Below are 27,566 nucleotides of genomic sequence, written 5' to 3'. Positions count from 1 at the left end.
TTATCACACTCTCTAGATTTTTGATATAGAAATATCCAATTGAAAAGGATAACCTCTATGATTCATCATATTTCAACCAACTTTGAACGATAAAATAATATCTAATAAAAAGCCCGATGACCGAGGAATTTTTTGTGATTTTTGGAAACTTTGTTAATCAAAAAATGTATTCATAAAGTTTTATTGTAATCCTTGCATATATCCTAAAATAAACGCAAAATATCAAATTAGTAATCGATTAGCCCAAAGAAAATTAATTAAAACTAGATTAAATTTTTTTCTTTTTATGATTTACAGATCTGTTGATCACGAAGACAAGATCAACAATCACACGACAGTTATGGACATAAAAATGGTGAAAGTAAGTCGTTGCCCATCCCAGTACAGTGGTTCTGATACCATATCAGGCTTGGATGGTTGTGGCAGTGGAGCATCGGCTATGGAACACATTGAGAATAGTGTTTCATCACCGAGTGAATCATCGGGGAAACATCGAATACGTACAATTCGATTGATACGACCATCAACGAAACTTTCATGTACCACCACGTCGAATTCAACTGGATCGACAAATGCACGACAAGGTCCTTTGGGGTTTTCAATACGTGGTGGACGTGAACATGGCACCGGGTTCTTTATTTCAGCTGTACAAATTGGTTCGGAAGCGGAAAGACAAGGGCTAAAGGTTAGTTAACGTTGTTTGCAAAACACATTCTAACGCACTGAACAAAACATGAACGAATTAATAAAACTGTAATGCATGACAGTAAAATGTTCCCGGCTCAAATAATTATATTCCATAAAAAAAAATTTTCGAAAATAAAATATATTTAAGTATTGAGTTCTAATCAGTAATTATTGTTTTGTCACAATCTTAGAAAGTGGGAGAATCAAATTGTTACTGAAATTCGACCTTACAAATAAAATTTTATAAACCACAATGACTTTTAAGAATAATTATTGATTATATTATTTCAAAGATAAAATATTGAAATTTATTTTCCATACATTTTCATACTTATTGATAAAATTTTCAAAGGTTATCGATAAGAAGGTATTGTTTTAACATTGAAATTGTTGGAAGGTTAAAAAGCTCAGGTTATAATTTGTAAAATCATATACTTTCTATATATAATTTCTTCATGAAAAATTATTGTTATTATCCTGAAAATCAAAGAAGTAGAGAAGTTGGATGGTTTTTTATTTAATTTTGTTTCGAAAATTGTTTTTTAAATTGATTTTTCGTTAAATTTTAAAATTAACAATTGTTTTTCTAAGCATTAAATTCAAACACCAATGACGTCAACATATCATTTTAGTAACGCCACCGCATGGAGCAATAATAAAACAACATGCAAGATGATAAATAGTTTGTGTCTCAACTTATTTTCACTATATTATTAACATAATTTTACATGGAAACAAGCCGAAAAACGTTAATTTAACGAGATTTAGATTGGATCCTATATTTTTTGATTGAAGCTTTTTTTTCGATTAAAGTTATTTATCGAGTTTCAAGCATGTTTCAACTTAAGAAAGCACCATGTACAATAATCTCATTAATCAAGAAATTAGGGATCTGCTGATTTCTATATAAGTTATATTCCCCACAACTAGTTTTTTCAAATATTTGATGTATTTTCTAGACCAACTTATTGTTATCATGTCCTTGAATCGTAGCGAATGTCAAATATTGTAAAAGGTCTCATAAAAATGTATTAAATTTTAATTACTTTTTTTTATCAAAAAATCGATTCACACCGTATTATATAAATACTAACTTTTACACGTCCGTTTCGCAAACAAAACAAATAAGACCGCAGAATATTTCTTTTTGTCATCTAAAGTTTATTTTATATATTGTCCTCTAAGTGTCCTTCATATAAACCCGAATAAAATCGGCCTTAAACGTTATGACTCACAATATGGTGAAGATAATGACTCTTACATTCTTGCGCGGCCTCAGAGTTTTGAAAAGAATCGATATAGCCGTTCTTGAGTCAATCAAAACACTCAAACTTGTCCTTTGAATAACAGAAAGAGTGATCCGAATTGAGTTTCCTACTTTTAATTTAAAAACAAGTGAAAACAAACCATTTAATGAGTTAATTGTTGAAATACCCTGTTTAGAAAGTGTTTAATATCAATGTTCGCATTATTTTTTATAAAACCATTACAATTAGGGAGGTCTTTATGCCACCAGACCGCCCGCCATTTATTGGCAAATTTTCAAGTCTTTATCTGTTTTATAATTTTGGAGAAAATAAACACAAAAATTTTGTCCTAATTTGCGCCCTCGGAGGGTAAAAAGTAATGTTAATTTGAGTGTTCAGCGTTTTTGCGCGTTAGTTAAACAATTTATATCGTAAATATAAATCGAATCTTTTGAAACAATCGAAAATACTCTAATTTACACAGAATTTTGATTTACAGAGTTTCAAACATATAGATAACTGAAATTGGATCACTATTTTTTTTTTTCTTTAAAAAACCTTTCGCTTACATTTATTACCAAATTTCTTAGGTATTAACATACAATTTTAAAACGATTTTATAATTATTATATTAATTAATTTAATGATCTGAATTAATTAACTTACTGACTGAGATACATATTTCAAATGATGGGAACCACGTACTTATTTTAAGTCTGATTTAAACAAAAACAAAATGTTGAAATAATTACAAAAAAAATATTCAAACATTCATACAGTTAAGTACTTTTCATTTCCATACTTAATCTCAAGAAAGAATGGTATAACTCAATTAGTATATCCCCATATTTGGATCGTAAAATTCATCTTAAAATAAGCGAATTCGGTAAAACTTCGGCAAAACGCGAATTTAATAAGTTGCTTCTTTGGGATCATTTAGTGGTGACATTACTTCATTGGATCATCACAAATCGCATCCAAATTATGACTAATATACAAAATTAATTGGCCTAGACTGCAATTGCCCTACCTTATATGTTGAAGTTTTTAGAGTATCTGGAAAAATGTAGCACAAAGGTTGATGGTAGCGAAAAAGATACATCATAGATGAAAAGTTTCGGCTCTCAGGTTTTAACCATACTTATCCTCCATCTAATTTCAATAATAAGAAATATTCAAAACCTAGCTGTCTTGAAATCAAATTTTTTTAAACGAATTTGAAGCTCTTTTAGAAATTGAAAATTACGATTTGATTTCAACATTCAAAGGAAAGTCAAATATCTCACTTCAAATCAAACTTGGATTACTCGGAGGTACGTGTAAATGGAAAGTAAATCGTAATAATGAAATCTTATCAAATACAAACTGTATTTAAAGTCCATTGTTTTTAATTAATATCAAAATGATTTCTACAATAATTCATAACACACAAAGCAACAACAAATGAAGTTGATATAATTTTTATTTTTTTTTTTGGGAACAATAAAATCTAGAGACACACGAGTTGTTAAAACGGAATATTATGAAAGAATTACAAAATAATCAGATTTTTACAAAGATTGTGATATATTTATGGATAACTCGTTGAATAAACGGCATTTTTAATTTGAATCATTTCTTTCGATGGGAGTTGCTGCATCGGACAGTGTTTGATAATATCTCCTCATTTTTGTATAGAATTAGTAAATATTTACCTTGAATAACATATCGAAAAATTCATGTCTCATCAAATCAAATATTACATCAGAATCACAAAATATCTTTATTTTCATCAATAATAAAATTTTCCAATTTTTTAAAACGCTTATATTTTGAAAACGGTGAGTTTTAGTGAAAATTGTCACGAGTCAGAAAATACTTATAATCGTCCAAAATATACTTTCTAATTGCTTTCAAATTAAATTTTTGATCGAAACCACAAAATATCTTTATTTTCGTTAAGAACGAGTTGTTTGCGAAAATTCACATTTTGGTTTTTCAATATGTACTGTCTGGAAGTAGGGTACTTCTGTCCCACTTTCCGGGCGTAAATCGAAAAAGTACAAGTACACGTGTATATGAATTTTTTGAGTACACTCTGACATTTTCCACCGGCTTCCATTAAAATCATCTGACAAGGACAAAATTCCTTGGTCAAATGCTTCATTTCCTACAGGATATAGGACTAATTTCTTAGCTTGGTAAAGCAGACAAAATCATATATGTTTCCAAAAATAAAAAACTAATTTTTCGATATGTTACCCACTTGGAAACTTAAAGTTTTCCTGAGCTAGCAATGAAATACTTTTCTGGTCAAATCTTTTGTTGAAAAAGTCAACAAATTTGTAAAGAAAATGAACAAAACTCAATTTTGCATTCATAAAAAGTATATGATAGAATAGAAAAACGTGAAACATCGGATATTCAACATAAAATTGCATAAAATTATGATTTCTTTATAACATGACAAATGGTTTTTTAATGAACAGAAATAACTCTTTTAACACATACTTAATTACTATTTTTTTTTTTAAATAAACAGGTACAAATCATGTTTACTTTATTCAGATGTCAAAGTTTAATTAGCTAGTTTTGGTTAGTTTTTATCTTATACGGCGTCTTCGAAAAATTTGAAATTAGTTTCAGCATTTCAAGTATAACGCGCATATGTTAGTTCGACATTTTTTCAATTTCTACTCACACTGCTTTTCCAGATCATTTAAAAAACCTTTCCCAAAGACTTTACCTTACCGCTATCCCAAAACCGGGAATCGACCAGCAGATGTTCTATTGTTTCTTCTTTCTCATCGCACTCCAGGCTCAAGCAAGGCTCAAGTCATTCGTGATCCTTCATTTTTGTGAATGATCCCGACAAAACAGTTGTCTCTAACCCAAATCCTAGATTCATCACATAATAGTGGTTAGTCTCGCTGCTATTAATTTTCGGACACAAGATTCGAACAAAAACACATTCACAGACACAGAAGTTGCCCTGCACATGGCCTGAATTTACCATTGATTTAGTTAACAAAGTATATTTCTTTGACAAAATATAGTTGGTTTTTGCTTCACTCCCCTTTAGAATAAAAGTTCCGGTTTCACCTCCTCCTTTCAGCCAAAATCTAGGTACGCCTCTGCTTTGTAATTTCTTCGCTGAATTCTTGTTAGGATTTGATCGGCAGTAGTGTACATGCTCACACTTTCGACTGTCCTGCTATCAAATGATGGAAATATTTTCCATCCCTACAATTTTGCCTATGCAACAAATTTTCGTGGACGCCATCGCCGTATTATACTAAACTAACTCCACACACACCTATTTTACAAGAACAATAAAGAATTCCAGTAAAAATTACAAAAGAATTATGTTAATATCGTGTGAAGAAGCTGTCTCTAGATACATTCTACGTTGATCGTTTTAACCTCTAGAACACTACTTCAAACTAAATTACATTGTTTTTTTCTTTAAACTATTAAATAATATAACATTTGGTAATAATTTGTTTATGTATCTTGAATTTATTTATAATTCTCACAGATATTTAAATAGATCTCAGAAAGACCTGGTGTTGCATTTAATAATGTAACAACAAAAAATAAAGGTCATATTTCATAATCGAAATGTTTTTTTAACTTTTATTTAACTAAATTACTTTGTAAACATACTTAGGTACTTCATTATTATTACACTTTTAATTGGCATACAGAAGTGGATTTGAATTCATGCAACTGGACTCAAAGATGAATACAATACCTTCAGCTTATGGCTTAAAACCGATTCTCAATTTCAATTCCCCAAAAGAAAGTCTTATTTTGAAATAAACGGATAATAAGCTCAAACTTTTCCTTTTTTTGTGTGTCTCGGTAATATGATCGACTATGAATCACTTTATGGATTACAGGAAATTTAAATAAATCAAATTTAATCAGAGACCTTCAAAAATTAACACCATAGTTCTAAATCAAAAATTATTTAAAATTAAACAGTAATAACAATTATTTTCTATTAATTATACAAAATTTAGTCATAAAATTGGTCATGCTGGTATGATTTTGTGGTTGAATTATTTTTGGTAATGTCAAATATATTTTTTATATGAAATCAATTTCATCCAAGTTTATGTTTTTTCAAAGTCAATATCAAAATATTCAACTTTAAATCGCCATAAACGCCAATATTTAATTTTAAATGTTTTGGAAATTTGTATTTTCACTTTTTCTCGAATGTCAAAGTATTAGAAGATGATCCAAAAACTTTAAAACAATGCATTTTTGTCAAACAATTTTACATTTCAAATTTCTCAAAATTGAATGTAAATATTTTCGTAAATTCTAAACCTAGACATTAATGCTATGATAAGGGAATAAATTGTGGAAGATTTTATTTTCTACAAGTATGCTTTTAATGAAAAAATTATATAACAAAATGTCGTCAAAATGTGTCCAAATTCGATTGAAATATATTCAATATTTAATAAATAAATCATAGATCGTTATTCGATATCGAGATGTGTTCCAAAATTACTTCTTAGCCAAAATTAAAAATAGAAGGGTCAAATTTTGATGTTGTCTGAAGGTTTTGTGGTTAATATATTTTTAGTAATTAGATAAAATTTTGTTTTTTGTTTTTGTATTATTTTCTTAATTGAAATTAAAAACAATTAATTAGTATTAAACGTCCTTTATCCGCTTCATTACTTCTTTCTGGAAAAAGATTAACCATAAAAATTAACAAAGATAATTGATAAAACCTCTGAGGTTGGATTTAAATTTATCAATGATCTACAATGTCAGCTGGATCTAAAGAATATCAAATAAAATTTATGGATGTTTGAATTGACCAATCGTAACTATTTCTTAGCTAAGGATTATTAGCAACTATTTATAAGCAACGCCAGTCAGCCGATTTTTAGCTGAGAATGTGATTAGCGTCGACTTTAAAGCATAAATGCTCACAAAGAAATCTGTACTTTAAAATCATTTTTTACTTTTTTATGCAATTTTCGTCGGTTCTATTTTTGACCATAAAAAATCTATTTTTATATTTTGTATTGAGTTTAGGTCTACCTTCGTACGTGGTAAACAACGCCAGTTCCACGTTTTAATACGATATCTTAAAAACTACTGAACCGATATTGATGAAACAGATAATATGACCATCTGGAGAGTATATCCCTTCAAACAAACAAATTTTTCATAATTGTTTTACAATTGGCGCAGAAATCGGTGAACATATATAAGAATCAGTACCCACAGAAGAAAACTCAGTTGATGAACCCAATTTTCTACTCTTTTGTCGGTTAAAAGGGGCGTATCTCAATTTTAATCAGGCACCATAATTACCAAAGTTGTTGGGCACAAAATTACAAAAGCACGGGTCTCTCAATAATACCCTTGCTAAGTATTCCCACGCTAGCTTTTTTACCTATTATGAAATATAATTGAGTTTTTAAAAAATACGTAATAACTTTTACAACTTTCAAAAATAAAAAAATCTTTTTTCTAGGATAAATAAATAATAACTATTACTTACGTATTACAAAAAAATATTACAATATCACATTACATACGGTACGAGTATTAAAATTATGTTTACTATAATATTTACAATTCAATAAATTATTGAATATTAAATTATGAAGATGAAAAAAAGATATCCGTTAGTTTTATTAAGGTAGTTCATGCGTCAAGTCACTTTTCGTTTAAACGTTGATACAACCGAAGTCATCTAAATACTATTATCAACGTTTCGACCTCAATTGGGTGTTTCTTTACAAAAAAAAAAATTAAGAAAATTTAAAACCAAATACACTTCATTTGTGTCCGGCATTCCCAAAAAAACCAAAACATTATCAACTATCAAGGACTAGCAGCTATTAACCTCAAAACTCTTGCTGAAAATGCTGAAAAGTCTAAGATTAGGTATAACTTTTCATTTTATCCTTTTTTCTGTGGGTCCAGCATTTATGAAACATATTTTGGAATTTCTTTGATAATATTATAATCTGTGAAGAGTTTGGCATTAAAAAAAATTGAAAATCGAGTTAGAAAGGGCGCAATATTAGATAAGAAAATAGTCTTCTGTGAAATTTTTTGTAACCAAACCCTAAAATGTTGTTTGGATCATTCTGATCAAAAGCTCTCACGACCACAAAAATTTTTTACGAGTAGTTTCGTATACGAGCGATCAAAGCTGCGAATATATTATAGTTTTAGTATATGACTAGGAAAATAGGTTTCTGTGAAACTTTTTCAAACCGCCCTCAAAATGTTCTTCAAATCGTTCTGATCAAAAGCTCTCATAACCACTAAATTTTTTAACGGGTAGTTTTCGATCTTAGAGCGATCAAAGCTACACATACATTCTTAGTTCGAAAACTACTCGTTAAAAATTTTTGTGGCCATGAGAGTTTTTGTTGCGCTAATTTGGTGGCGGTCTGCAACCGTGTTAAATCACAAGTTTCGTAACATTCCAATGTGATGATGTCACTTTTTTTTACCGATCCACTCTCTGTATTTCTTTTTTAGGGAAAGAAGTTTCACTTCAATGTTTACTTAATAGCCCAAAGTCAATTAAATTTTTCGCCTTGGGTGTTGTTATCTTCGATTGTAAAGAATAAACTACCTTAAAATAAAATCGCCATAAAAAAAGTTCTTTCTCGTATTCTTCTTTTCTCCAATACAAGAACAAGAAAGTTTTAAAATAAGCACAAACATTGATAGATATATATATATATATATATATATATATATATATATATATATATATATATATATATATATATATATATATATATATATATATATATATATATTTATACATTATACATGTTTAGAATACATTAAAAAAACTTTCTATAATATTTATTATTTTAAGTAAAATATAAAGAAGAATACTTACATATTTTATATTTATCTATCATCACCGAATTAGGCAAAAAATTTATTTATTATATTCAATAAGTATTTGTTTACATTTCTGATATTAAAATGGTGTCAAATATTATGTATTTGGTATTAAAGCAGAATATCAGCTTTAACTTGTTATACCCCGTTAAAATCAGTTACGTAGTGAACTCGAAAATGTCGGTTTTGCTACTTGATAAAATATAGCCCATGTTACTTGTCGATAAGGAGACTAGAAACAGTCTAAACAACCTGGCGAGGCACAATAAAGTCAATATTACCTGGATCCCCTTACACTCTGGTTGGAACGGTAATGAGAGAGCAGACAAGCTGGCCAAACTGGGAACCACCATGGCTCCCACTCAAGAAAAGCTTGCGAGGATGCCATACCAAGAAGGTCTTAACAGATTAGGAGAAAATCTGAAAAACCAACAATTAAAGGCATGGACCGACTACGAGGGAAGGCGAATCGCCAAAAGCCTGTTGGGTGAAGGAAACTCGCTCGGTAACAGAGCCGAGGAGATCTTGAAACTAAACAGAGCTGATATTAGAGTCATCGTAGAGTTACTCACAGGGCATGATAACCTAAACAAGTTCCAACATCAGATTGGAACAAGACAGTCTCCCGCGTGTGACAGAGGCCGAGAAAATTCAGAAGAAACATCGATCCACTTTCTCTGTTACTGCCCGGCGCTCATACAGCAGCGAAGGAAATGGTTTGGTCCGGCCATAGTCGAACCAGAAGAAATTAGGAAACTCAGCGTTAGGCAGATCCTGGGTTTCAGTTCATCAGTTGGTTATAATAGCCACTGAAAAGCGTAGCGGGGATAGAGTACAAGGGTCTATTTGGCTAGGTGCTCTGAACCATTGCTTCGAGGCCCGATTCTCGAGCATGGCCCGCTAACCTCCATACCCATACTTGTCGATAATGTAGAATTCTATAGGTGAAAGAATTTTTAAAATCGGTTATGTATTGAACTCAAAAATGTATATATTTTTATACAAACTTTCATTCCCTATTTCACCCTTTTAGGGGATGAATTTCGAAAATTCCTTTCTTAAATGACACCTATAGTATAAAAACAATATCCTCTTGAAATTACAATCTTCTATCATTAGCGATTTAGACTGGGCATCGATATATCAGTCCCGATATTTCTTATTTCCCCTCCAGATTGTTTCCCCCTTCTGAAATGTTTCTGATTTTAAGGAATATACAAAAGAATCATTTTGAGCTCTTATTGAGGACTCCCGAGAAAAAACATTCATTGTTGCGACTAATATTGCAACTCTAGAATACAGAAACCAAAAATATTTCGACGTTAAACATATTTCGTATAGTTTGGCTATAAATTAAATTTTTTCTTAGGGGGGTCATTTTAGGAAACCTTCCCTTAATTTTATCGAGAGCTAATGTTTGAAGAAAATCTGCTCAGCGGTTGGAAAATAATATCACCTCTTTTCTAGTTGTTATCGAGTACACATCCCTCATAAAAAGGTGTATTTTTTACACAGATTTGGAAACGCTAAAAAAAGATCTTTAAGGTCCTATACGGCAGTATTATCATGTACTGTTTACTATAATTTGTATAAAATATACCTAATTAACATTTTCATATATTCTTGCTAATCGTTTTGACACGTTGTTTTAAAAAGCGTAAATAATAATTTCAAAATACCAAACGTCTTTAATTCATCTTAACTACTATAATTGAATAGGGTCAAATTGGCAGCCATATTATTAGCTAAATAGTTAGTTCTATCGTAAATAATATGTTATTTAAAAAATTATATAATTATATTACATGGTATATATAAAAAGTCAATTTTGATTATACGGTTTTTATTTACGTATACATAGCTAATATTCTAAATGATGTTGCATTTACGTGAAAAATATAGTATTTATATACTTAAAATATCTTATTACAGCATCGTTAAGGTTATCTGATGACGATACCCACCACGGAGTTCGAATAAAAAACATGAATATTTTGTATAAATATAAAAAGAAATGTTTAAAGCAATCTTAAAAATGATAAAGCTAAAGATTCAGATTAAAAATGATCTAAAATAGACTTGCCCAACAAAAGGATGCCAAATTATAGGAAGATACTTCAAAACAAGATTATTGCATTCGATATCTACCGAATTGGGTAAAATGATGTTTCAAGCAAAAATTATTTCTTATTACTTATTTTATAAAATGTTCTCCTAAAGTTATTTTTAGCCTCCTGAATGTAAGGGGGTTCTCGAAAAACTGAAAGTATGAAAATATTTGAGACTTACGTTTAAAAACTTTTGAGGGTGGATTCTGTAAGAACTTCGAGGAAAATTAGGCGAAAATTAAGTGTAAAATATTTTGATATATATTTTACACTTAACGCACAACACTCTCAAAAATGCTAGGGTATAGTAATAATTGATCGTTAAGTCAATTTCTCAATTTGAGTTATTGCATATTTAACTGGCGTAAATTTTCTTTTTCTAGTTTTTTGATGATTTAGTACACTAAATACGATTATATTAAAAATTATTAATTAAATAATATTTTGTAAAAAGTCATGTCTCAATGACGAACGTGATCGTATCCCCTTAACCAACTTATATGCATCAATAAGATGTTAATTTTTAAAAAGATATTTTCATATTATATAAAAACGATAAATGCATATCTTTACAGATAATTATTATTTATTTACCACCTACAAAAGAGTTTAAATAGCAAAATACCTACAAGCTGTGTAGTAACTCATTAGTCTTGTGTCATGGTGCCATCACGGAAACCGTGGTCGCGAAATGGGTTGACTTTGTTTTTGTTAAATTCGTTGGAATTTTGTTTTGGCCTTAAAACTAAGAGCAGTTATGTATTTTCGAGGAAGTGTTTGAGGTTATTTTAACCCCCAAACCAAAAAATAAAGCCTTCTTCCTGAAATCGGTTCAGTTCAGGAAGAAGGCTCTAAGGAAAAAGGTAATTTAATGGAGAGTGTTCTTAGATATGTTTCGAGTTTAGGGCGTACCCGAAAAATTTGTCGGAGGTTTTTTAAAATCTAAATCTTGGCAAAGATCTGGCTGAAGATTGAAGTCTCATGGCAACCTTCCATATTCACGTAATTACGTTTTTCTCCCCAAATCTCCGTGTTTTTTCTTAAGCGGTACATTCTGAAACATTTTACAAACTATGATAAATTATTATTGTACAGAAAATCGTGGGCTAAACGTACATGTTACATAAAACTTTCTGCGTAAAAATTTTTAACAAGAAAATATTCATTTTATTTTACATAATTAATAATAAATAATGAAAGTAAATTTGTAGGCATATTTTACCCACTCAAAAATCATCAGTTTCACAACAGACCAACAAGAGAAGATTCATTTTCAAAAAAAAAAAAAAAAAATTATAAAATACAATAAAATTAATTTATTATTACGAACAGAAAACCACAAAGTAATATTCTTCCTTAAATAACATACCTGTAACATATCTAGTTGTTACATAATTCAGTATCAAAAACTAATTAACACCAATTTACATAATCAAAATAATTTATTTATAAGCTTAAAATATTATATTATTTAGATACAATTAAAGAGATATGCAAGGATCGAATAATACTAAGGATTTCAATAAAACTTTATAAATACATTTTTTGATTAACAAAGTTTCCAAAAATCACAAAAAATTCCTAGGTCATCGGGCTTTTTATTATTATTTTATCATTCAAAATTGGCTGAAAAAAATGATGAATCATAGAGGTTATCCTTTTCAATTGGATATTTCTATATCAAAAAATCTATCGAGTGTGATAAAAAACTATCTAAAATATTTAGACAATCTTGTAGTTTATAATAATACCATAAAAATATAAGGTTGTCGATGATATAAAAACAAAATTTTAATTTAATTATGAGTTCATTGAAGATCCATCATTTAATGAATAGACACGGCTATAGTTAGAGTATTGATGATTGAAGAGCGATATCTATATTATCAAATTTATAAGCAGCACACAATATATTATATATTTTTGTAGTTGCGTGGTATTGTAAAGCTAAAAATAACACATTATTTGACAACAAAACATGTATTTGGTTTATATGTATGTACCGTGAAATAAACCAAAACTTTTTTACAATACTGTAGGGAAACAGACACGGCTTATATTTTGCATGGTAAATAAATTTCAAATGTTTTTACTTCCAGAGACCGGGATAATTCAGCTTGCTCTTCCACTGAATACCCCTACGATTTTACAATATTAGAGTACTATTACTGACTATTCCGAATTATAAATATAGAGTGTACCATAATATAGCCGATTTTCTTAGAACACTCCATTATATAGAACCATAAATAAATCATTAGGGAAATTAAGTAATCACTTTTTATTAAGATGTGTTTTTATTTTATTTTAATTTTGTTCTCTTTGTAAATAAAAAAAGTAATTTAATTCATAACTTTCGTGTCTATGTTTTAAGCATATATCAAATGTATGAGATCTAAAAAGATGGGATCGGATGTGCTAATAAATACACATGAAACTAATTGTCTTTTTTATTTGACTATTGTTATTATATTCCATACGAAAAAGAAATGCAATAATTTTTTTTGTTTTAATGTGTTCTCATTTTTAAGAAACGTCCTTGATCATTTAAAAGAATTTGTATTAATATTAGAGAGCCTAAATGGCCGAGCGGTCTAAGGCTTTTGTATTTGTCTGTTTGTCCATTTAGACTTTGGTTGCGGGATCGAATCCAGGCAGCGGCAGTGTTAACAATTTATAATTAATGGGAGTGCAGAATTGCAGATACGTTACAAATGCGAATTTAGGGTAAAATTTTTGGTCCCACCCAACATAAAAACGATAAAGCCTCTCCACGAATTTCCATCTTAATATATCTCCTTCCTGTCGAATTCAGCCAAATATCTTTTCCATATCCTACTTTTATAAATTCCCCAGCAAAATATAATCAAAAAATTTTTCATTTCATTATAAGCTCACGGTTTATCATCTCATGAGCAATATTTTTAAAAGATTTTTCTTATCACCTTAAAATTATAAAATATTGTATTATTAATATAAAAACACGTGGGACAAATGCAAGCGCTATCACCATTACCAGAGCACGGTTCAGTCAGCACACGATAACAAAAAAAAAATCGTTCAAGTCTGAGTTTAACTCTTAAGTAAAAGACGCATTCTGCATTCAAATCATTGCATTTTCTTTAACGTATTTTTGTTAAGTTATAATCGATAAAGCTTTCCGTTAGATTCTAATAAGGATAACACAAAATTTTGCTAAATATTGATGATGATGTAAGGATGAATTTCATAGAAATCCTGATGGAGGTTCGTAGAAATTCTGACGTGCAAATCGATCGTTGAAACTGGGTATAGCAGAAAAATATTATTCGAACAACTGGCATTCATTATATACGAATCTAATCCGGTAAAGCAAATAATTCGAGGCTGTGGAGTCGAATCACTGTTTATAATTTGAAGCTATGAGAAAATATTTTTTATGGATTAAAGTGTCACCAAGTGGGTCACTTTTGGTTAGGACAGCTAGCATTGTGGGATGAGCCAAATGTAGAGTTAAAACCCAAAAATTGACGCTTATGGGATACCACGAAAATTGTGGATTATTTAACAAAGCAGGGTAGTAACCATGGAAGTCGGAATTTGCTAAGGATAGTGCAAAAACTCACCTCAAAAATCAAAATTCGAAAAAGCTTTTAGCCTGATTCAAAATTGAAAGTCAGAATGAATAGGAATAATTCATTTTTACTGTCGATGATATGCCTGCTCGTACAGTTACGTAAGGATAATTTGAATAATCTCTATCAGGTCTATTTTTCATCGAAAGGCACGGAATCCAAAAAAATTATAAATTTTCATATCTGCAGCAAGTACAAATATTTGCACACAGGTATGACTCAATAAAACATCTTGATAAATATATAATTTAATTAACCTTCATGCAATAAATAAAAGCATTGCTTACATATTATTAAACTTACTGATAAGAAATATCTGATCAAGAATACTGAGTGTCTAAAACTACCTGTCCACTACCTCAGCAGATTGTGCTTTGCAGTTTGTGCTTAATTCCCTAAAATGTTATGGTTTTTGAGTGAGAAAATATATAGCTTTATTTTAGAAATGTCTAAATATCTGACAGTCGGACTTGTTTGTTATCGAATTTTCGAATAAAGTGCAACATTCACATGTAAACTAGCAGTAGATGATCACAAACAGCATGACAAAAGCTCAAAACTTAAGATACTTCGATAGCGAAAAACTGAAAATGATCTAAATAAATTGTGACTTTTTATTTATAATTAATCAACCTTTTATACGTCTTTCGCTCAATTTTTTGCTAGTTTACTCGGCACCTACTCGTCCAAATCGAACTTACCAACTTATATTTTACCTAGAATTGCTAGAAGAGTGTTAGTTTATTAGCTATATAAAAATTGATGCGCGTAAACTATGAAATTATATAATTCATAATCACCTAGATATTAAAATACCAACGAACAACAATGTACAATTGAAAACAAAAAAAATTGAACCGATTAAAACATTCAAAGAAGAATTTAAGAGCTATTCAAGAGTTCAAAATTCTAATGGACAGTTTAATTGTCATAAATATCATATGGACAGCTAAATTGTCACTCAGAAAAAGTTTTTACCGTACTTTCTATTCGATAAACGAAATTTTAATTCAATTTTTAATAATGGTCGAAGTTATTTAGAAAAAGTTGACCATACATGATTGAAAACTAATTATTCGAAAAAGTTGATTCTAAACTTATACATTTGATTTTTTTTAAATACGATGCCAACAAAAAAAATGGTGTTGGCGCAGGGAACAACATATTTAATATATTGCGGAACATATGCATTATATTATCTGCGCTTCCACCATATTAGTATATAAAGTAAAATACTATATGTGTAAAATTTTGTATCAATAAACTCTTTGAGAATTTTATTTTTATTGAATCTGAGTGTACATTTCAAAGAATATCATCAAAATTCAGTAAGACGTAACGGATAACGTACAAGACATATGGTTTACCCTTGTATTTACTTATGCCTATCTTTTTTGAACTAAAATAGCCTTTATTGTTTTCGGAGCGTGAACTATCGGTGCATAAATTAAACATAATATTAATATTTAATTACATTTTAGTACGTTACTTTACTTATCATATAACAATAATAATTAAAAACCCTACTTAAGTCAATATTATTTATCGTTATATATAAAATAATCATGTTATCAGATTAATCGTGCCATGCACGCGTCTTTTCCTGTGTCAAGGTATTATTGCTTTGTGTTCATACGATTGATATCATTTCTACGTTGAAAATAAACCAATAGATCTAGGACTGTAAAAATTTTGGCGATAAAGGAGGCTGTTATAACATAAATAATTACTAAGGAAATGAATGGTCAAATAAACCAATTCATTTTGAAAAGTGAAATGATAAAATAATTAGGTAATTCAAAACAATAATTCAAAAGAACAAAGACAACTTAAATATTTCAATTTCAATTAAAATATTTCCAAAAATTTGTCCCCAAAAATCATAGCTCTCTAAGTATGCTATCCATTTCATCTAATTTCCTTGATCATCACTTTGATATTGATTAAAGAAGGAGTGTTATAAGTTTAAAATGTTTATCTGTGCGTCGGTGTGTTTCTCAGTGACATCGTAGCCCCTTAACGGTCGAACCGACTTGATTGAGAACATTTTATAGCTAAGTTTACAAAAATCGGTTTACAAGGAATAAATCGCATTGGGGTTTTTTTAAAAATTGTAAATTTAACCAATATTTTATTTTGAGAGTGGCTTTTTTGATCACAAATTTCAGTGTGGTGCCAAATGATTTGTCAAACATTAAATCTCGTTAATAAAAAATCACATAAATAAATTAACAATAACATAAAATATCCAATAATAGCAAATTACTAGTGCATATATAAAAAAAAAATATGTTAAAAAAAATTACCGTACAACTAAAATAGTGTTTTTTATTTAATAATAATAAAAAGATGTATTTTATAATAATGGCTTGGAATAAATAGAATTCACTTGTATTTGTATTTTGTTATTTAATTAATTATTTATGGTGTAGAAATATGTATTTCAATTTAATTTATTATACAAAAAAACATTAAAAAAAAACATAAGAGATTCATACGCTTATTATTTTCAATTATAATTTTCAATTATCATTTTTTGCTTTATTAAGAGTTAAATACTTTTGTTGTATAAATCACGAATTTTTTCTAATTTTTTATGTAAAAAAACATTTATGTAATAATAATGAAGAAATATTTGTATATTGTTTAAAATTAATACAAAATAATTGAAAATATAAAATCCAATCATCATAGGGTTTCACCTCGAAATCTAACGGAATAAGATGATTTCTTGAACAAATCTTTATTTTGATTGTACAAATATTCGCACCCTGCGTGAGTTTTTTTTGGAGGCGTTTCCATTGTAATTACATTGAAAATTTAATATTATTGTCTCACAAATTTAAACAAATAATTATGAAAAATAATATTTATGCAATTTGATTTCTTATTTTCACAATTTTTAATGCATTAAGTTTTATTAATTAGTATTTTTCAATAATTTTAATTTGACATTTTCTATAAGATTAACATGTAAAGAACTGCATAAGAACACTTTCTGTTAGATTACCTTACAAAAGAATCCAAAAAAATTAAAATCGGTTCATCTGTTTAGGCTACGATGCCACAGACAGACACACACACATAACGGTCAAACTTATAACACCCTTTTTTTTAGTTCGGTGGTTAAATGAATTTTCATATTCCGGGAATAAAAGATCTACACGGAAAGTCTATTATTTCAAAAATAAATTGGTGATGAAAAAGTGTACCATGAATGAAAGTTGAAAATTTTGAGTGAATTTTGATGTAAAGGCGTTAAAATTAAAACAGTGTTAATCATTATAGTATTAATTAAGACTCTAGTCAATATTCAATGATCATGTTAAAATTAAAAAGTGAATATTAAAATAATTTTTAAATATTCGGAAATTATTTATTTATTCATTTCTTTATGCAAATTTATTGAGAGATATTCAATAATAAAAATATCTATAAAAAAACACGAAAATTATTTAAAATTATTTCACGGTATTAAGGAAGATTTGAATAAATCTTAGTTCAATTCCAAAAGAAATTATTCAATTTGTAAAATAAACACAATAAATACATTTTAAATTAAATAATATAATAAAAAAATTATAATTATATTTCGATGTATTTAAAATTCTTTCTTTGATGTTTTTTTTCTTTCTTTGATAAAAATGTTATTTAAGAGAAATGAAAGTTGTCGTTCGTTGTTAAAGATTTAATTGACTTAACTTATTATTATTTTTATACCATGTATATATGAAATATACATAGTATATTAAGTTTAGTCCCAAGTTTGTAACGCTTAAAAATAATGATGCTAGGAAAAAAATTTTGTCAAGGTGTTCATAAAATCACCTAATTAGTCCATTTCCGGTTGTCCGTCCGTCCGTCCGTCTGTGGACACGATAACTCAAAAACGAAAAAAGATATCGAGCTGAAAATTTTACAGCGTACTCAGAACGTAAAAAGTGAGATCAAGTTCGTAAATGAGCATCATTTCAATTGGGTCTTGGGTCCGTATAACCCATCTTGTAAACCGTTAGAGATAGAACAAAAGTTTAAATATAAAAAATATTCCTTATCAAAAATTAAACAACTTTTGTTTGAAACATTTTTTCGTAAACATCACTGTTTACCCGTGAGGGCGCCAATTAGGCGGAAATTTTATAATATGTACTATACTTGATTATCAGTTATGTATGTGTCACATGTTTGTATGTGTAATGTGATAAAGAAATCAACACTGACTATGCATGGTATTTCAACAATTAACTCAGCCAATTGTTTGTTTTCACTTGTTTTTTTATAACATGAATATTAAATAAAAATTAATTAGGCTTAAACACAAAGTTTATTTATTTTTTGTACTAAATGACAAATTTTATTATATTTTGGTTTAGATATGTTAGAAAGTATATATCACTGCATTTTATAAATTAAAAATGTAACAACTAAAAAAGTTATTTGTTTTAATATCACTGCAATCTCAAAATGGATCATGGTAGATAGTGATAGATTTGGGTACATCAATTTCTAATTTCTACCTTGGAGAAAACTGCAGGAGTAAAATTTTTTTGCAAGAATTTTGTTTCCCATTTTTCAAGCCATCAATATTATTTACCTATTTGCAGATCTTTTGCGTTCAAAAAACTATGTTTATTTAATTCCTTTTTTCTATTTGTTCTAGATTGGCGATCAAATAATTCGTATAAATGGTTTTACAGTAGAGGATGCAATTCATAAAGAAGTCTTACAATTAATTTCTAATCATAAACACATTAATTTGAAAGTTAGACGTAAGTATTTTTCAATTTATATCGAAAGTGTCCTAAAATTAACGCCAGCAATTTTTAAAATGGGGAACTCGGCTAAACAAAAAAGAAGTTTTCACTGTTGTGCAAGATTTTAAATATAATAAAAATGAACCCCGCAATATTAGATAGAAAAATTGTTTTCTGTGAAAGTTTTTCTAACCACCCCTAACTAACTAAAGTGATCTTTGAGTCATTCGGTTCAAAAGGCATCACGATCACGAAAATTTTTAACGAGCTGTTTTCGAGCTACGGTCGATCAAAGCTAAGAATATATCAAAGTTTTAGTAAATGACCATAAAAATGGCTTCCTGTGAAAATTTTTCAAACTTCCCCTAAAATGTTCTTTGGATCGTTCTGATCAAAAGCTCTCACGGTCACTTACTTTTTTAACTGAGGTTTTCGAGCTACATTATAGCCATACTACGGGCTTTATCGAAAACTATTCGTTAAAAAATTTTGTAGCCGTGAGAGGTTTGATCAGAATGATCCAAAGAACATTTTAGGGGAGGTTAGAAAAAGTTTCACAGAAAGCCATTTTCTTATCCAATATTGCGGGGTCTTTTAAACAACTACAGCTCGTGATTTTCGTGTAAAAAAAATTTCAAGCCGAAATGATTAGTTCCTTAATTTGTAGAACATTCCATTCCAAATGTCTGAAACTGCCCGTGGCATCAAACCTGAGACTTTATTTATATAAAAAATAGTTATTTTTTAAATCCATTTTCATTCTGTGTAAATAAACTGACTACCATTTATATTAAAACTAGCTGTGAACTACCCGCTTTGCTGTGCAACATCCCCACTTACACCCCTCCCTCCACATTTCCTTGCGTGGGATAACAGTTTTGTAATGTACACGTCATGCTCTTTTATTTGATACCCCACTTAGGTATATTTGTAAATATTCGATAATTCCTTCCCACTTTCTCGCTACCCCTTTCTACCCTCCGAAGGTTAAAAGTAGATAAAAACAATAGATCTTTGAAGCTGATTGTATATCGTGTCAATATTTGATCTAAATCGATGCACAACTTTTTTAGTTTTTGAAGCATATCCCTTTCAACCCCTATTTCAACCCCTTACTCTACTATAATATGGATGTATTATACATAAAAACCTTCCTCTTGAATCACTCTATCTATTAAAAAAAACCGCATCAAAATTCGTTGCGTAGTTTCAAAGATTTAAGCGTACATAGGGACATAGGGACAGAAAAAGCGACTTTGTTTTATAATATGTAGTGAAGATGCAAGCTATGATGATGCTGCAATTGAATATCTAAGTACATTTTGTTTAAATAATATTTATTCAATGTTAATATGATTGTTTTTAACTAAAACAATTCATTTATTATTATTATTATTATTATTATTATATAAATTATTATAGACTTACCTTGAAATTATAACAAACTTTTACATGTTTTTTTAAGAAGAATTGAATATCTTTTTACTATTTTAATAACTGTATGTTCTTCTGTTTAATTATAGGGCTCCCTCCGTACTTGTATAACTACATATTATACATTTCCGCTCAATAATAATACCTTTTTCTTCAAGATAAAACGTACTTGCCGAAAAATATCCCTAAATTATGCCAAAAAGAAAATATCCACTAGCCATTCAATGTCAATGTTCTTAATGGAGTCAATAAAATCTTAAAACAACTAAAATCGCAAAATGCGATGTAAAGCTGTTTTTTTGCTATGTTATCTGGAAAGCAAAAAAAAGTTGTACCACCTGCGTATCCGTAAAAAAAGTGCAAAATTTTCGGACTTATTTCAGTTTTGAAATACGGAACTTTGATGATCACTTTCTCCAAAAATATCAAAGATAGAGATGTTTTAATGGTTCAAACAACGAGGCACTATTTTACCTTTAGGGATCATTTTAGTACCTTTAGGGATCATTCCCCTACATAGGTGATACCTGAAAACCTTATTGAAAAAAATGAAGCTAATAATTCTAGGCTTCATTAACCTATTTTAAGTTAAAATAATTATAATTATGAAAAAAAAAAATCTTGCCAAATTTTTAATCCTGTATTGTTATTCTTTCAGATGTTGGAATGGTTCCCGTAAAAGAGTAAGTTCTCATATAAAAGAAACACCATCTTCATAAAATATATTCTAAATTATTAAATTAATTGATTTATTCTTACAGAAAACAATCCGATTCTTTGGGATGGCAAATAATCGATGATTTAAATTCAATTAAGAGAGGATCGCCAACCTCACGAGACATTAAAATTAACATTGTAGTAACACCACGATCAAAATTAGATTGTGGGTAAGTACAAAATAACATTAAATTTACAAAAAATGTCAAATCTCATACTTCAAAAATTTATCATTTGTAGAATATGTAAAGGACCTGATTGGAAACCGGGAATTTTTATACAATTCACAAAAGAAGGTGGTATTGCTCATGATGTAGGTCTTCGACCTGGTGACCAAATTTTAAATTGTAACAACATCGATTTTAGTGGAATATCATTTAACGATGCTGTCCATATTTTGAAATCTTCAAAGCAATTAGAATTGACTGTTCGACAAGGAGTTGGTTTAGAATTAATTGCAGCTGAATCAAGTGGCTATAATAGTTCTGCAAGTTCAGTGACCGGCGATCAGAGTCCTTCATCAACAGATTCTAAACGACTATCGATTGTCAAGGAAGAAACACTCGAATTAGAAGATCGTTTATCACAGTTAGATCGAGCAAAAACCAAAATGTGGAATAATGATTCCGGTTGGAATCAAAATGAACCGATACGAAATTGTAAACCAACAATTATCACGCTGTCGGGTAATGAAACTACAATAGAAAATAATGGACCACCTGAAGTATGCCATGGTAAATTTGATAGTCATGGAAATGTTCCATCACCTCCAAGTCAACCTATAAAACATACGGTTGTTGCCCAAATACATCGAACCGAAGAAGATTGTAATGAAAACAAAAACCTTAGTAAACCGATTGCACCTCCATTATTAACGGAGAAACAATCGAATATCGTTAAGAGTAGTTTAGCAAACAACGAAATTGAGAAACCGTCAGGAGTTATTAAAAATTCACCACCAATGAATGGAAGCAGTGTCATACCTCCACCTCCTCCGCCAATCAGTTTATCGAATGCAATTTGTCAGGAACTTCAAAAAAGATCTGAGGTAAGTTATAGGTTTTTCCTGAAAATAAAGACTAAATCTTCCCTACATTGCGGTTTAGTTAGAGTGACTGTCCTGAGGTGACCCACACTTAGACCATAGGTTTCGTTGGAATACCAAAAAGAGATCTCCGACCACTACTACATGAATCGTCCACTACTTCAGGTCGGAGAGGTCGTCAAAGAAAAGCTGACTCACGAGCTGGGCAGTGACGTTGAAGATGAGACATCGTTTCTTCCGCGTCTCCACTGTGACAGCTCCTGAAATAATCGTGATACTATGGTAGATCCAGTCATTCAGCATACCAACCGCCTAGCCAATATCCTTTAATAACCCAAATATAATTAGAAACAGCATAACATCTTCGGAATGCCTACTGCACCTTCCCTCCATTTAAGATTGGCCTTTTTTAAGATCCTCATTCTGGAGCAGCTTCAAAGGGAACTTTATGCCAGATGTCTGTGACCGATTCCAATAGCTTGTTTTTTTTAACTAGACTCAGGAAATGGTGCCCTTGAATGTTTCTGGCCTAAAATTCTTTCACAATTTGTTTTTCTTTTTTAGAGAAAACTGCATCATCAGCAGAATGGAACATCTGAAGTACGTGAACTTCGAAAAATTCCACCAGTTGATAATAGCAGTATCAATACAAAGAAACAACACGATATTCTAATGGATGAATTTCGTAAAGTGCATCATAAAATGTTTGCTTCTGCAAATAGCGAAGCAAACAGTTCCGAAGAAAAGAAAACTGAATCTCCTTCAAGCACAAAACCCATTGAACAAACGGTAAGATTTAAAAGATTTTCATAACAGACTTTAACATTTCCTTTTACCTACATTACTGACCTAAATTTCTGATGTCTGAACAGATGGCGAAACTATAGTTCATGATATACCTTTTTTTCTTGCTCTTAAATTGTGAATTCACTTTTTTCAGATTCCACCACCACCCCCTCCCCAAATAAAACGTTCCAACACAGCAACGACAACACATAACAAACCAAAAGCTCCACCAGTGCCAAAAAAAACATACAACGAAATACCGCCATGTCCAGTACCCGATTATGAGTCAAATACAATGTTATACATTAACAACAACAGCAATACCAGCAGTCCTCAAACAAACAATGAGAAATCAAATAAAAGCCATTTGGATGCCGTTGAAATGGATTCTTTGGAATCATTCCAATTAAATAATCCAAGTGGTCCAGAACCAAAACCACCAAGCACATATTTTAATAAACCACGACATAAGCTGTTGTCAGCACAATCATCGGTCAGTTCTGCTACATCGATTGATTCGATGCTACGGAATGGTAGCAATAACAGTGGTCCCCAAATACAGCAAAAGAAACGACCAGTATCAGTTACGTTTAGTGAATATCCAAGTGGTGTACAGAGACGTGCCCCAGCTCGGCTTGGTTTCTTAAACGGTTCGAAGTCGTGCGATATGGATGATCGTGGAAATAATCAATCGATAACAAGTCGTTTAGCATCGGAATTGTCACAAACATTAATGCGTGCTAATTTAAAAAATAATGATTCACAAGTAAGTATTTTGTTTTTGAGGATTCTATCACTCGATAAAAAAATCAAGTACCTTAGGGATGCTCTCAAAAATTGAGTGTACGAAAATATTTAATTCTAAAATATAACTATTTTTTAATTAAGAACTAATGAAAAAAATGGAATTATTAATTTATAAAAAATACTTAAATATATTTTAGTTTGTGGCAAAAAAACATTTGATTATACGCCTCCTGACTCGAAACGCTTTGTGATTGGATGAGAGATATTTCGGAATATCTCGAAAATTACGCATAAGATCAAAATTTGATAAAATACCTTTTTCGTTCGTCTTGATGCGCTTAATCTCATAGTAGAGTTTTCCAGGATCAATTAAAGAACACCCTGTATAAGTATCTAATGAAAATTCGTTTTATTTTTCCAGGAAACTGTAAATAATTTACGAAATACCAACAATAATAATAACAGCATTAACAATTCAGTCACAATAAATGTGAATAATAGCATGATGAATGGTTCACCAATTCCACCAGCACCAAATCAAATTCAAATGCAACATCCTCATCATCCGCCATTAATCAAGAGTCAATCAATGACCACACCATCGACAATATCACAAACGAATAATATACATAATAATGGATTATCAAATCGATTAACTATACGAATTTCAGATGAGAATCCATAATCTATTAAATTTTTAAATAATTATTTTGTCAAATATTATAAATAATTTTTTTTTTCTATACAAATCTCTTTGAATATATATAAAACTCCTTAAGGATGATTTTTTTTCTTCTAATTTCTTCGAAAATGAATTATGGAATGTAAGAAAGCGATAAAATCGGGTTCTCCCTATAGTCCGAGGGAGTCGGAATGGAACTTTATTGTAGCAAATTCTGATTCTTTGCCTCAAAAAAAATCAACTTTTGTTTGAAACATTTTTTTCCTAGACGTCAATTTTGCAGATAAAAATACATGTTTTTCAATAAAACAATAAAAATCTGTACAAAAAAATTGAATTTTGGGAATTTGTTGGTTTAAAATTTTCTTGGTGAAAATTTTTAAACCTGAAAATACCTAAATTCAGGACCAAAGATTCCAAACAAAATTTTACTTTTTTTAAAAAGAGCGATCTTGGGACCCACGTCAGGAACGAAGTTTCACCGTTAGCTGACCATCAATTAGCTTTCCATGGCAAGTCGCGTTAAGGAACTTCGTTTCCAAAAATAAAAATAAATTTAAGTATCGTCTGCATCGGATGGTGCACTCTGAAACTAAAACTAGATGCTGCATTTTTTACTTTCACCCAGGATTTAAAGAGATCCGAATTTTATTGCTTTTTAAAAAATCATCCTATATATATTAGCTTCTTTTATATTCTCAATTGAGTATAAAATTTACGAGAGACGAACACGAACTGTATGTAGCTATGTTCAATAATTATTGATTAATTTGATCCTTTACTTCTAAGATCAAAATCAAGGTCACCATTAGATACTCCTTTCCAAGCTGAAGAACATCTATTCAGATAATTTTTTCCAAAAATAGTCCGTTGCCAAAATATTCGTGTTTTTAAGACACCCATCGAAATAGAGACTTTTCCTTTATCCTTCTAGAATCCCAAATCTCCCAAAATCCACAGTTTCCTTTTTCTAACAATAGCAATTTCTCCGTTCTTTTTCAGCAAACAAGATTGATAATGTGGATATAATAGAAGCTAAGAATTTTACAAAATATGATGTCAAATATTAAACTTAAGTGCCTGTTTTTTTTTTTTTAATTAAATGTTTTTTTTTTAATTTTATTTAAGACTGAATTCTCAAATTATCTTCTAAAAATCTAAAAAAAATAATACATTTCAAAAAAAAATAAACAACTTTCTTATTAAACTTTTTTTTTTGTGTAATTAATAATTTGTTATATTCTTAATGATAAAATTAATAAAAATTTGTGCAATCGTTTGAAATGAACAGATAAAAAAAATATATACAAAAAAATTACTATTAAATAATTATTATTTACTAAAGTTGTACGTTTTTCATTTAATTTTTCCTGACCTTTTATTTTTTTTCGGTACGAAAAACATTTTCTTTGTTAAGGGTTTCCCTTCAACCTCTGCATAGTTGATGATCTCTTAAATCCATAATGAAACCGTTAAAACTTAAAGACAAACCAGATTTTATTTCTCCATCATGTTTTTTTCTGTTCATTACTTATCTTGCTTACTCCTTTATCAAAATCCATGATTTTCAAGCATACTTACGAAGTTGAAGAAATTTCCATACATGTCGCACCTGGTTAACTCTTAGGGCAGCCTCGCTAGGCTTAAGTAGATCCCTCCTCATGGATGGCAGGTAGAAGAGTCTCACTTAACAAAATTTCAGGTTCGATAAAATACATGCAAGTTACCGGACACTGTCTCTTAAATACGGAAGCCTGAATGTCTCGCTGCCAATTTATGAGAAAGTGGCGCTACACTTGCTTATTTTTTAAATGTGTACTACCCACAAGCATAAAATCAACTTTTAACAAGTGCACTTGTGACTTGGGGCATTAAGGAAACGAACCTCTTTGAAGGTGTCTATATTTTGGCATGTGCAGATTTCTAATTAAACGTCATAATAAACACTTAATAATACTTTTAAAAGGTTAGAAATTAGGAATGTGCAGATGCAAAAAAAAACATCAACGATTAAAGCATTATATTTTTTAAATAAGGAATATTTTGAACTAACTACATAAGACAAATTATAAACATGATTATATTATTATTAAATGTCACCGACTGACATCTTCAAAAAGGTTCGTTTCCATATTGCCACAAATCACAAGCGCACTTGTTAAAAGTTGGTTTTATACTTGTGGGTAGTACACATTTAAAAATAAGCTTGTGTAGCGCCACTTTCTCATAAATTGGCAGTGAGACATTCAGGCTTTCGTACCTTTAAACTATAAAAAAAACTAAATAATTTTTATTTAAATTGCAACATTTTATTTTATTTTTTTTTAAATATAATTTTCAATAAAACATTGATAATTTTTTTTTGTCGTGTCATAACAATTAATAAATCTAATTAATTAATTAATGTTTTTTTTTTTATGAATAAATAATTATAATAATTTTTTAATTTCAATAAATAATTTATTTATTTATTTATTTTCTTTTTGTATATTGTGTTTTGAACAGGTACTTGGGATTGGAAAATCATGAGCCATATAAAGCTATAACGAAAATATTACAGACATTTAAGAATTTTTTTGTTTATAAAAATAATTAATCGTTTCTATTTTAGAGAAATCTAATTTTTGTGATAAAATGAAAATGAAGTCTAGTATGGTAATATTTTAACTATAGGTGGGAGAAATTTTCTCTTTTTGCTATCCTGTAGCAATAACGGGATTGAACAAATCAAAGGAGAGAAGGAGCAGGTAAATATGTCATAGCAAACCAAGTCATCTTGTCAAGAATAAAACTTTTCCAAATACGTGAATACGGACTGATTCCAGAATGGTCAGCTAGAAAATAAAATTCTAAGAAGTCC

The 27,566-nt window shown here is 29.6% G+C and overlaps 1 protein-coding gene across 1 annotated transcript; it reads left to right on the top strand.

Moving 5' to 3' along the window:
• Window positions 1-311: 311 nt before the first annotated feature.
• Window positions 312-27,514, top strand: LOC123291391 (transcription factor mef2A). The gene is given in 9 exon segments (XM_044871665.1): window positions 312-685; window positions 19,202-19,310; window positions 21,388-21,412; window positions 21,491-21,616; window positions 21,687-22,494; window positions 23,056-23,280; window positions 23,432-24,043; window positions 24,446-24,707; window positions 27,414-27,514. Coding segments are annotated over 9 exon segments (2,613 nt in total). The 5' UTR covers window positions 312-340.
• Window positions 27,515-27,566: the final 52 nt, after the last annotated feature.

Source organism: Chrysoperla carnea, chromosome 2 (genome assembly GCF_905475395.1).
Source record: "Chrysoperla carnea chromosome 2, inChrCarn1.1, whole genome shotgun sequence".
NCBI lineage: Eukaryota > Metazoa > Arthropoda > Insecta > Neuroptera > Chrysopidae > Chrysoperla > Chrysoperla carnea.
Note: the sequence above shows the minus strand (reverse complement) of the source record. Positions and strands in the feature narration are given on the sequence as shown.